General features: G+C 35.7%; 2 protein-coding genes across 2 annotated transcripts; both read right to left on the reverse strand.

Annotated features, from left to right (window-relative positions):
* Nucleotides 1-2,175: 2,175 nt before the first annotated feature.
* LOC112663646 (olfactory receptor 5D18) lies at nucleotides 2,176-3,117 on the reverse strand. The gene has a single exon (XM_025452716.1). The coding sequence runs from the start codon at nucleotides 3,115-3,117 to the stop codon at nucleotides 2,176-2,178; it is 942 nt and encodes a 313-aa protein (XP_025308501.1).
* Nucleotides 3,118-11,588: 8,471 nt separating this feature from the next.
* Nucleotides 11,589-12,637, reverse strand: LOC112663125 (olfactory receptor 5D14). The gene is given in 2 exon segments (XM_025451706.3): nucleotides 11,589-12,070; nucleotides 12,073-12,637. Coding segments are annotated over 2 exon segments (1,047 nt in total).
* Between the last annotated feature and the right edge of the window lie 849 nt (nucleotides 12,638-13,486).

A 13,486-nucleotide genomic window follows, 5' to 3' on the forward strand; every position in this document is an offset into this window, starting at 1 on the left:
GTCATGTTCTATATAGAAGCAACGGGATCTACCATAAACAGTCGCAAATGTGACAGCTTGAAAATGAAAAAAATAGAAGGTTGTATACTAGTGATTAGTGGGGAAAAAATGCTTGCTGATGTGTCTGGAGTCTTAACTGACTGCTTTAATTCTGTCACCAATTGCTTGTACAACCTTGGCCAGGTCACTTTAGTGTTATGGGCTTTGGTTTCTCCAGAGTAAAATCTAAATGGCTGGTGTTACTTTTACCACAAAATAATCATCCTTTGTCCAACCAGGACAGAAGTAAAATAAAATTCTCCCCAATGAGGGATTACCCATTGTTGATTCAATTTAAGATGCATACAAATAATTTCCTGAATTTAAAGTAACATGAAGGGCAGCCCCAGTGGCTCAGTGGTTTAGCGCCGCTTTCAGCCTAGGGCCTGATTCTGGAGACCTGGGATCAAGTCCCACGTCGGGCTCCCTGCATGGAGAGCCTGCTTCTCCCTCTGCTCTCTCTCTCTCTCTCTCTCTCTCTCTCTCTGTCTCTAATGAATAAATAAATAAAATCTTATAAAAATTTTTTTTAAAAAAGTAGCATGAAGAATCGTATAAGTGCAGATGTGTAGTGGAAGATAAATTTGAGGATACTCAGAGAAACAGAAGTCAATAAAAGAGAAAAGCATTCCTTCATCAGACATCTAATATCTAAAACACGGTCTCTTATGTATTTTATCTTTCCATATAAAATGGTTATTTAATTGATTCCTCATTTTAAAAATCATATGAACAGAAATTTTAATAATGATCAAGTTTAAAACAATATCTACATTTCAAGTAACTTAATTGAGCCCATATAAAACTGTTCCCCAGATTATTTTTCTCCCTTGCCAGAACACCTGGAAAATTATTTTTATTATATTAATGATTTGTTTGGAATTTTAACTAGCCATATTGAATAGAGAGAAAAATAAACATACAAGGTATTCAAGTAAGGTGAGTTATTAATGTTACAGAGATCTGATATTTTTAATTTGCCAGATTAAATAGGCCTTTATGCTAATCACTATTTGGTTTTTATTGTATTTTTAATAAAGTTAGGTAACCAATTGGTTTACAGTACTTTTTTTTTAAAGTGGGAGTTCAGTTGAGAAGGATTCAGAGATTATGATCACGTTCAGGAAAAAAATAAAGGATTGATAATATTTTTGATGTCTTCATAGGCAGAACAATAGTATGAAATATGGGCGAGGCAGACACTCATTATGTTTACTTTTTGCATATACAATTTCTGAGATCTGGTCTCACATCTTTAAGCCTTTGGTGGAGCCTCTTATAGTTTATCACACTGCCACCCTGGAGCTCCTTTGAACACATATTCAGGATACAGACCATGTTTCTCTCATCAACTTTTCACTCATGCCAAGTAACCTATACATACAACACACAACCACACATGTTACATAGTAGTCACTCAATAAAATATTTGTTGGATTACTGACTCAGTATTACATTTTGACCTCCTTGATTTTTGTCGTGGTTTGGTCTTCTGAATAAAACTTGTACCTTGTTTGCTCCCAAAGCTTTGTTCATCCTGTTATCCAAAGCTAAGTTCAAACAGTACCTATTTTTTTAAGGCATTACTCTAAAGTCCCCAAATGGACTTGAACTTTTCTTTCTTTCAAACACTCTATGATACCTTTCATTTTCTACCTTCTACAAGGGCCTCTTTCTTCACTGCCTTACTGTCAACACTGGTTTTGCCTTCCTTGAAGATGAAGACTGTGTCTCATTTTAAATATTTGTAATATTATGAGATAAATTCATGTGATTATTGAGAGCCTAGTCTATTCCAGGTGTTCCATAAGAAAGGGGATGAAATTAATGTTTATTAAGATTTATACAAGGTTTTCCAAATGATATCTATATTAACTTTAGGTCTTCACAATCAGATTAGGAGCTAGCTCATGTTACCATGATTATTCTAGATTGAAAACCAAAGATGGGAGAGATTATTGATTTTTTTCCCAATAAGCAAGAGATAGAATCAAGAGTAGTCTCTGAATCAAAATCTACATCCTTCCCATTGTACATTAACTCTTCATTAATTTTAAAGATATCTTTACAATCAACCAACCTTTATGGGCACACTTTATTTACATATCAGGGACAAATGCTCCTAGAATAAAATGCTCAAAAAGAAAATACTTTAGTACCTATTAACTTACTGACTGTACCCTTGACATCCTTATTTCTCAGACTGTAGATCAGGGGATTCAACATGGCGATCACCACTGTATAAAACACAGATGCCACTTTGACTGTGTGCCTTGAGTTTTTGGAGTTGGGCACACAGTAGAGAAAAAGGATGGTCCCATGGAAGATCGTGATGGCAGTCAGATGGGAGGCGCAGGTGGAGAAGGCTTTGCGGCGACCACTGGCTGAACGCATCTTGAGGATGGTGACAACGATAAATACGTAAGACAAGAGAATGATGAGCAGTGTGCTGACCTCATTAAAGGTGGCAAAAATGAAAAGCAGCAACTGACTGATGTAAGTATCAGAGCAAGACAGGGAGATCAATGCAGAGAACTCACAGAAGAAATGATTGATGGTGTTGAAACCCTGAAAAGATAATTTGACCACAGAGCATGTGAGTATCAAGGAACATGCTACTCCCCATGCATATGATCCGACCACCAGCATGGCACAGAGCTTCTGGGACACTGTCACTGTGTAGAGCAGAGGATTGCAAATGGCCACAAAGCGGTCATAGGCCATCACAGCTAATAAAAAGGATTCAGCTACCACAAAGGTACAAAAGAAAAAGAACTGTACTACACATCCTGGAAATGAAATGGTTCTGTCTTCTGCAACCAGGTTTGCCAGGGCCTTGGGAGCAATGATGGAGGAGTAGCAGAAATCCACCACTGAGAGGTGGCTGAGGAAGAAGTACATGGGGGTGTGCAGCTTGGGGTTAATCTTGATTATAACTATCATCCCAAGATTACCTACAACAGTGACACTATAGATGGCCAGAAAAATCAAGAAGAGAGGGATTTGCAGTTCTGGGTAATCTGAGAAGCCCAAGAGAGTGAATGTAGCCCCACTTTTATTTCTCTCTGACAGTAACATGATGGTTTCTGCTTGTCAGAATCTGGGTCTGTCCTGAAAATAGAAATATTAAGGAGAGTCAGGATGTAAGAATCTTGCTTTACCCTTTACCAAGACTGGAAGAGGAAGCAAAATATCTTTTCATAATTTCTCTATGTGTTTATTATGCAAGATAATGCTAAACGTCTAATATTCTAAAAGATGAAAATCATTTTTAAAATTTTAAGTAAAAAAGCAATATAATTATTGACTTTTAAGTCAATTTTTAAAGTTCTCAACTGTTATGTTTAATATTTACAAATTAGAATATGAGATAAAAGGTTTTACGGTTATTTTAAATGAAATCTTCCTATAATAGTCTCAGCTCTCCTTGAACATTATAAGTTGATAAAAGAAATGGCTAGTAAAGTATGACTGATGACATCAGCCTTATAATCAGTACAGACATGAGGAATTTCCAAACAAATTAATTTTTATACCATAGGTTCACATTGTGACATTAAGAATAAATACCCCTAACACTTTATAGTTGTGCCTTCATTATTAATTTCATATAACACATTTTTTCTGGCTCAGCAAATCTGATATAAAAATAAATATATAAATCTGATATAAAAGAATAAGTCTCAGGCAGCCCAGTGGCTCAGTGTTTTAGCGCCGCCTTAAGCCCAGGGCCTGATTCTGGAGACCCAGGATCAAGTCCCATGTCGGGCTCCCTGCATGGAGCCTACTTCTCCCTCTACCTGTGTCTCTGCCTCTCTCTCTCTCTCTCTCTCTGTGTGTGTCTTTCATGAATAAATAAATTAAAAATCTTTAAAAAATAATAAATCTTAATTAGTTTTTTCAGAGCTTTCTTCTCAAGTAGTGGGTTCCCAATTGTCAATCCTACCTCATTGCTTGATGAATAACAAAATTAGAATAGATGATAAAGATAATCATGTCTATTCCCTTATTCTGGAGGTGACAAGACAGAAACTAGACAAACCTTGACTTTCCCAATGACATGCAAATAAGGACCAATCTACACATCTGTGACTAGAACCCTGATTAGAATCCCAGCCACATCAGACTCTGATCCATGTTCTAGTAATAGATACTGATATACTTCCTTTATTAATGATCATACTTGCCATTTATGACAAGCCAGGGTCTCTGGACTTATAGGAAAGGGTTGTCTGACAGTGTACAGACCACAGAGCCACCCTAGAAAGCAGCACCAGGATGAAATAAAAATGAAATTTGGGGACGTGTGCTCTCCCAGAAATAACTAAGTGTAGTAAAGACTGATTCTGAAACTTTCAAAGTCAGTCTGGGACCCCTGGGTGGCTCAATGGCTGAGTGTCTGCCTTTGTCTCAGGTGGTGATCCCAAGGTCCTGGGATTGAGTCCTGCATCGGGCTCCCTGCAGGAGGAGGGAGGGCTTTCTGCTTCTTCTCTGTCTATGCTTCTGCCTCTCTGTGTCTCATGAATAAATAAATAAGATCTTAAAAAAAAAAAGAAGAAGGAACTTTCCTTGCCTAGGACTCTGTCTCTCTCTGTCTCTCTCTTTCCCTCTCTCTCCCCTCATCTCTCCTCTCTCTTCAAGATGTGGAGAATATTCATTCTGTCCCAATATTATCTTGAAGGAGAAAATATTCAAAACTTGAGGTAGTAATGCACAATGAAGACATTTTAGGAGAAAATAGTAATACAAAAGAATCGTTATATCTCTTCAGTTGGTACCCAACACCTCTGAGATCCTACCATACAAAGAAACTCTTTTTTTTCTAAGATTTTATTTATTTATTTGAGAGAGAAAGAGAGGGGAGGAGCAGAGGGAGAGGAACAAACAGACTCTGCACTGAGCATGAGCTGGATCCCACGACCCTAAGATCATGACCTGATCCGAAATCAAGAGTCAGATGCTCAACTGACTGAACCACCCAGGTGCTTCCATACCAGGAAACTTGTAATCATCACTCCAGTAAGATTATCTCTGATCTCACAACCCAAGAAATAGTTTTAGATGGCCCATCAATAAAGATGTCAGATCATATTTGATACTGAGACCTCAGTGGCCCTCTCTGTCCCTATACTCCTACATCTGAGTATTAAAGACAACCTCAAAAGATAATCCATTAGGAAGCCAGACATTCTGATTATTATGTTTTTGGCTTAATACAATATTTAACTTATCTAAAGCATTTAAGAATTTACTTTAAACTAATGTTACATTTAACGTGATGGTTCTTGCATCCCAAATATTGTCGTCAAATTATTAGTAAAAATCTTCTACATCATTGAATCCAAGAAATATAACAGCTAGAATCTTCATACCTATGTTTTCCCCATTTTGTTGTAATTTTTGCTCAGACACGTGTTTCCTGCTTTAGAATCTTAATTAAAGCTGGTCCCTTTTAAATTTTTTCACAAGAGAGTCTGTTCAATCTCGGCTAGTTTCATTTTATTTGAATCACTTTCTTACTTTGCCTATTTCTTCACTAATTTATGGAAACAAGACAAGGCACATCCCCAAAGTTCTCAGACCTCTTCTATTCTCATACCCTAAGTACCTCTTGTTCATCTGAGCCAAGTCCTCTCATACAAAAATGTGTGAATAAATGCAGTTTCTCTTCCTTGCATGTTCAGATATGTTACTTTGCTGTGACTAAATATTTCTCAAGAACCGTCTAGATCTAAAGGGTAAGTTCCCCCTCCCATATTAACATTGAAGTTAATGTCAATCTGTCTCTAGAATCTTAAAACAAACCTGCTGATGGCAAAGGTAAGGTGGCTCCTGGTTGGACTGGTGGGTATGTTCTTATATGTATAGTACAACCTTTGGGACATGAACTCTAGGGATTATGTCTTGCCCCATTCTCTTGAGGTCATGAAATAAATAAAATTAATCATCTTTTTCTGATGTAATTCTTGAAAACCTGGAGCAGTGTTAGGAGCATTTTATATAAAAATGTATATTTTAAAATCACTTTTCCAATCTGTGATTACTCCCATACCTTCCTACAATTATCAATATTATAGAACTAGTAAAAAATCATCCTTATCAAATATTGAGTGACTACCAAATGTCAGGCATAACCCCTTCCTCCCTACCTCCACTTTGACCATTGCAGAAGTGTAGGAACTCATATTTTAGATCATTATGACTCATTGAGAGTTAAAGTAGAAATATTTATAAGGTTAAATAGCAAGTTGGGAAAATGATCTAGTCCCTTTGAAATCTTGTCTTATTCTATTACTCTTTCTACCTCTACCTCTCCCAGCTAGTCTGACCTCTTTGCTTTTATCCCTTGCTTTTTGTTTTTCAAAAAATATTCCCCACTCTTTCTTTAGGGTCTTTCCTACTCATATTTCCTGCATGCCGAAAATGCTTTTCCTTAAGTTTTTGTTCAAAGGCACCTTTTCAGGGAAACCTTCCACGACCATGCTATTTTACTGCAAGAGCTACTCTACTACCCAATTTAGTGTTTAAAGTACTTCACATGGTTCAGATATATTTTTAATCCTTATCTATTTCTTTTGTTGTATATTGCTTTTCTCCAGCTAGATAAAATTTCCAGGAAAAGGGAGACCATTCACTGTTTTGTTTGCTAATATATTCCAAGCTCCTAGGTGAAAGATGAGCATGGTCAGTGTACCATGAGTCTTTATTGAGTAATAAATATGACTTTCCAGAGGAACTGGGAATAGAGCCAAACTATCAGAACAATGAGGAATTTCAGTGCAGAGAGGAGATATTTCACAAAGCATGATAAGCATGCTTCAGAAATAATATTGAAACTGTGCAGTCAAAATAAAACAAAACATAAACAAACCAAAACAAATGCCCACTCCACTGAACTACCTATCTCTAGTCAAATTTATTATATCAGAAATCTTGAAAATTTCAAGATTATGTACAGCATGGTAAAGTTACTGACTAATGGAAAATATCTCAAGCATTCTCCTCTAGAAAATTTTCAGATAGTTTTGCCAAAGTTTTATCACGTCCATCCATTCGGCATTTTTTGCATATACATGAGATGCAAGGTTGCACTATTGATATAAGAATAATATAGAAATTGGTCACATTAAAGCATTTCTTTGAAAAGATATATAATCTCTATAATTAATAAGTAATACCATTGAAGAAAAACTGAAGAGTGTATATTCGCGGCTCAGAATTAAAGCAGTGACAGTTTCGTGAATTTTGCTTTTTGCTACATGAACCAGGGAAAAATGGTTGAGGAGAGGTAATTACTCATTTATTACAAGCTTATGATGAGCTAGATATTGGGGAAAAAGAGAAAGGATATTCCTTTGTCAACAAATTTCTATTAATGGGGCATACAAATAAATAAATGATCATTTTTCAGTAATTATAAATGTTTAAAAGTATATAATTGTAAGTATCATCTTAAATAGGGAGGTCAGACAATATGGTGAGATGCTATTTGACATAAACCCTTATGAAGTAAGAGAATAAGTCATACAAAGATTGGGGAAAAGTATGAGGTTTGGGGCAAAGGAAACAGCAAGTACACCTTATTTTCAAATACACACTCAACAAATGGCAAGATTTCATTCTTCTTTAATTGCCAAAAAGATTCATATATATATATATGACATATATATCATATATATTCATATATATGAATATCATAAGTATCATATATATGAATATATATTCATATATATAAATATTATATATTATTCATATAGACATCACATTTTCTTTCTTTTTTCCCCAAATTTTCATTTAAATTCTAGTTAATTAATATATAGTGTAATATTCATTTCAGGAGTAGAATTTAGTGATTCATCACTTCCAAATAACACCCAGTGCTCATCATAACAAGTGCCTTTCTTAATCCCCATTGCCATCTAGCCCATCCCTCACCTCCTCCCTCCATTAATCCTTACTTTGTTCTCTATCATTAAAAGTATCTCATGGTTTGCTTCCCTCTTTTTTCCTCCTTCCCATATGTTCTTCTGTTTTATTTTTTAAATTCCAAGTATTAGTGAAATCATTTGATATATGTCTTTCTCTGAATGACTTATTTTACTTAGCATGATATATTCCGACTCCATCATGTCAATGCAAATGACAAGATTTCTTTTTTTTTGATGGCTTAGTAGTTGCCACTACACACACACACACACACACACACACACACACACACACATATGCCACAACTTCTTTATTGTTACATCAAGAAATCTTATTAGTTCTGGGTCACTCTTTTAGCTTCTTTTAGGCAAGAATTCTTCACACATGGTTCTGATGACTCATGTTGCAAAAAATTGCAAAGCACATGTTAACTGATTGTCTGACTTCTTGTGATCCTCAGGCTGATCTGTGAATTCAGGTAGCATCAGCTAGATTATTTCATTTTAGCATTTCCCACCAACATTTTGCTTAATGATTTTAATACTTATTGAAGTCATTTCCTTGATCTTTTTTTTAATTAGAATATCAGAAATAGTGATTTTCTAATTCCATCCTATTTTCTGCTTTTATTCTTTCTGAATTTTCCTTCATAAGCTGTTAGCTAACCCTGAAATGCAATTCATAAAAGAAAAGCTGAATAAATATTTATCTCTTTTATTTACCAATTTTCAGAGTAGTGCCTTGGTATGCCCAGCAACCTTTAACAGTAACCAATGACTTTTTTTTTTAAATCATCTAGATTTAAATTTTTAGACTTAAACATATTTGATGCTTTTAAATTAATTGTACTCAATGTTCATTTGTATGTTAACTATAAACTAGTTGGATCCATTTCAAATTGCCTCCTTATGTCTTTTTGAAATGACGCAACTAGCTGTTAATAGTGTTCTTTCTTTCTGGAAAATCAAGTTGCTCAAGGTTCATTAACTCTCTACCTCAGACTTCAGATCAGCTTTTGTCAAAAAACTCCAGTTCTATTTAGAAAGCAAAAGCAAATATTTCCTTTCAGAGAAAATTTGGGTATTCATTGCTACTGGGTTGTCATTATTAGTGATATTATTTACAAGAGCGAAAAAAATAGTTTTGAACTAGATTTCTAATTCAAATTAAGATGAAAAAGTTTTTTATTTACCTTTTCTTTAGAGCTATAATTTTTCTTTTATGCTGACAACTTTAGTTTCAATGGCATTTTAATATTTACTTATACTAAAATAAACATTGCATAATGAGAAGGTATACTCTAAGTGCTGCCCTTTAGAAAAAAATGTTTTACACCGTGTGATCGATCATGTTTCCAACATTATAAACAGATTCATTATTATCTATTTTCAAGTTTTAAATAAATTTAAAAACTAATTTTACTTTTTGACCTAAATGTATGTCTTTTAAAATATGTCCAGTGTCATATTTCCCCTAAATCAAAGCTCTATTATAAGGTACATTCTGAAGAGTTTTCTTTCATCTCTTCCTATCCTTATCAACTTTTGTTTTATCCTTCCTTCTCTTTCACACAAGTTATCATATCAGAAAAAACTTTTCTACATCTTGTCTTTATTCACTTAAGAAAATATACTGAGAATATGGAAAAAGTCCTCTATGGCAATAAATAAAAGCCTTCCTCTTCCCATTTTCACAACCAGATACTTTTTTACCGGGACCCATAGGATATTTAACCACCATTATGTTGGATTGCATCCAGTCTATTGTTATTATGAATAATGCTAGGGAGTACGTTACTTTTAGCTTTTCTGCTACTCTATTTTGGGGGATGATTCCTAGAACCATGAATGTTTGAAAGAGGATGAATGTGTATATAAGTTGGAGCTTCTATCATATAGAACATGTGATCTTCCTGACCCCAATGCATTAAATGTCTATTTCCCTGTGCATTCACTTATAGGAAAGGTCATTAAATTTTTGTATTTCTTTCATTCTGATAGGTGAGAAGTGATAGCTCAGGGCAGATTTCATCTGTATTTCTATTATTTTGAGTCAGCTTGAAAAACTCTTCAAATGTTTAAAGGCTATTTTTATTCCTTTTATATAGGTTGTTTATTTTCCTGTAAGATTGTCATTTTTTCTCTACTATATGTGACATAAGTAGTGATTTTTTCTTAGCTTTTCATTTGTCATTTTAATCTCTTTTTTGTTGTTTTGTCAAGAAGTTGTGTATATTCATGTAATCCAAGTTTTAAACTTGCTTTTAAAACTCTCTTTTGGTGTGTGAAATAAGGAAAAGATCTAGTTTTATCTTTTTTTCCTCATATGGCTCTCTATTTATCCCAATACGACACTGTTTTTAATAACAATAACTTTAAATTTAAAATAAGGTTATCCTTCCTATTATAATTTTTAAGAGATTTTATTTATTCATGAGAGATACAGAGAGAGAAAAAGAGAGAGAGAGATTGAGAGAGAGAAAGAGAGAGAGAGAGGCAGAGACACAGGCAGAGGGAGAAGCAGGTTCCATACAGGGAGCTTGATGTGGGACTGGATCCCGGGACTTCAGGAACAGGCCTTGAGCTAAAGGTGGCGCTAAACTGCTGAGCCACTCGGGCTGCCCCCTATTATAATTTAATTTAATTTTTAAAGTGTTTGTTACCAGATATTTGTGCTTGTTTAGCCACTCATATAAATATTAGAACAGAAATTTTTAAATGATTCCTCAATATTCCCAGGTAGAACATATATTGCCTTCATCCCAGGCCTAATACATATGAACTAGACTAGATTATGCTTGTAGAGATTTCCAGACCTGATAATACCGGGAACGCAGCCTTCTGAGTAATCCTATCCAAGCATAATGTAGGAATATTGAAATGACTCCAGAGATTATCCCAGATAATCTAAGACAACACAGACTTCTGTGACCTCTCAGACTGATCACCTTAGTCTATTATCATGAAAGCTTACTATCATGAAAGGACATGAAAGTCTATCATGACCAGATTTACAGTCAACAGAGTTGAGATGCTTTGATCATAGATCGATCATTCAGTCATTTCTAGACTAGTTTCTTGAAACTCTGTGTCATTATCTGCATAATAGGTATAATTGTCTTTGCTCTGTAGACTTCTCAACACAAGCTGTTTGAAGTATAAGACCATCCATTCATAGAATACAGGAGACCAGGGAATGAAGGTGTCAAAAAAGAATCAGGATATCCATCTTCATCTTCCAGCAAAGACAATGCTTCAGTGACTACCACACACATGATTTTAAAGGCAAGGAACTCATTCATATGCAGTAACAAATCAGCAAGACCTTCCTATGGTGAGTTAATATGATCCTTCAATAACTTTATTCTCCCACATTGAGCCAACTATTGGGCTTCGTAATATTTTATGTGTTTCTTTTTAGGCAATTTGAAGAAATAGAGGCTTTATGGATCAAAAGAATTAACTTTTTGAAGAATCCCCTTTTTCAAGGGATTTGAGCTTGCCAAATCACAATGTATTAACGTCAAAGTCATATATAAAAACCTCATGCAAATATATGCTAAGGGTTTTACAGACCTCTGTCCCCATTGTTCATTGGGATTAAAAACATCTTTTGAGATTCGTTCAGTGGAATGGGACTTTTGTGTCTATTAATTTCCGGAGGGCATCTTTCACATCTTTATTCCTCAGGCTGTAGATCAGAGGGTTCAGCATAGGGTTGACCACTGTATAAAATACAGAGGCCACTTTGACTGTTTGCCTGGAGTTTTTGGAGTTGGGCACATAGTAGAGGGAAAGGATGGTCCCGTGGAAGATGGTGATGGCAGTCAGGTGGGAGGCACAGGTGGAGAAGGCTTTGCTACGCCCACTGGCAGAATGGATATTTAGTACAGTCACGAATATAAAAGTGTATGAAGTGAGGATGATCAGCAGTGTACTCACCTCATTGAAAGTGGCAAAGCCAAAAAGCAGCAGGTGGGGAATGAGTATGTCTGAGCTGGAGACAGCAATGAGAGCTGTGTATTCACAGAAAAAATGGTTGATTGTGTTATGTCCAGAAAAGTTTAGCTGGAGAGCATAGCAGAGGAGTACCAAGGGACCAAACTACCCCAGAGATACGACCCAGACACCAGCAGGGCACAGAGCCTCTGCGACATGACCACTGAATAAAGCAGAGGGTTGCAAATGGCCACAAAGCGATCATAGGCCATCACTGCCAGCAGGAAGGATTCCGTCACCACAGCAGTGCAGGACAAGAAGTACTGCAACATGCAGCTAAAGTAGAAGATGTTTTTATCCTCCATGACCAGGTTCTCAAGCAGCTTGGGAGTAACGATGGAAGAGTAACAAAAATCAACAAAAGAAAGGTGGCTAAGGAAAAAGTACATGGGAGTGTGAAATTTGGGGTTAATCTTGATGATTACTATCATCCCAAGATTTCCTACCACGGTGATAATGTACATGATCAGAAACAAGAGGAAGAGAGGAATCTGAAGCTCTGGGTAATCCGCGAAACCCAAGAGGGCAAAGGTCATCTCCACACTCAGATTTCTTACAGCCATCACCACAGTGCCCTTGAAAGGAGATTGGGGGTTGGGGAGGGGGGTGTCGGGGAAGAGGTTGTTTCTGTCAAAGAGAAGTTTTGTGGAGTTAGTGACAAAAATGCATGACATTTTTTGTAGACATAAAAAGAGAAGCAAGAGTTATCCTTTCCATACAGAACATGCCTCATGCAGATCACTGCTAGGGGTATAAGCAGTTTCTGAGCTGAGACTCTGAAATGTCTCGGCATTTCCATCGCACTTTGTGTTTCCGTAAGAAAGAAATACCATATTGCAGTGTGTACATTCACACATTTTCTAGTAGCATAACATGCACATAATTGATAGTAAAAGTTTGCACGTAGATGCATAAACTAGTGAAAGAGTCTGAAAAAAATGTGAACAGTTTGCCCTTGAACATATATTGCTATTATACTTTACCTATACACACAAATCAGTTAAAATCTTTAAGAGGGTATGTTTCTTTTCTAAGGTCACAGCAAAACAAAACAAAACAAAATCTAAGGTCAAAGCAAAATGTTAGAGAAATCTAGGAAATAGCATAGCAATCCCATCTTAATATCTTTTGTTTAGTAAAGGCTGCTTCTCTCATCAAATAGGTGAGTTCCTGAGGATTCAGAAGGACAATGCATCCTTTTGACTTGTGAGGGGAACGTACACTTTATTAAGATTTAGACCCAAAATGTTAGCTTCTCTTATAGGTCAGGCATTGTATAGATAAGTCTTATGGACCCCAAGATTCACCAGGTAGGAGTCCTCTCAGAATTAACACATTCTCATTTTTGCGAGAATGTTTATATGCCAACTTCAGGTGTATTTAAAGAGGATATGAATAAATACCTATTTCCAGCTGGTAAGTTTATTCTATTTTTTTTTTTTTTTTGTAAAATGATTGGAAATTGACTTAAAGCCAAATGTTTCCATGAGTGTTAACTTTCCATGAGTGCTAATTTCATTAAT

The sequence above is a fragment of the Canis lupus genome, chromosome 18 (genome assembly GCF_003254725.2).
Source record: "Canis lupus dingo isolate Sandy chromosome 18, ASM325472v2, whole genome shotgun sequence".
NCBI classification, from domain to species: domain Eukaryota; kingdom Metazoa; phylum Chordata; class Mammalia; order Carnivora; family Canidae; genus Canis; species Canis lupus.

Coding starts and splice junctions, on each gene's coding strand:
- LOC112663646 (XM_025452716.1), bottom strand. CDS start 3,117: ATGTTACTGTCAGAGAGAAATAAAAGTGGGGCTACATTCACTCTCTTG.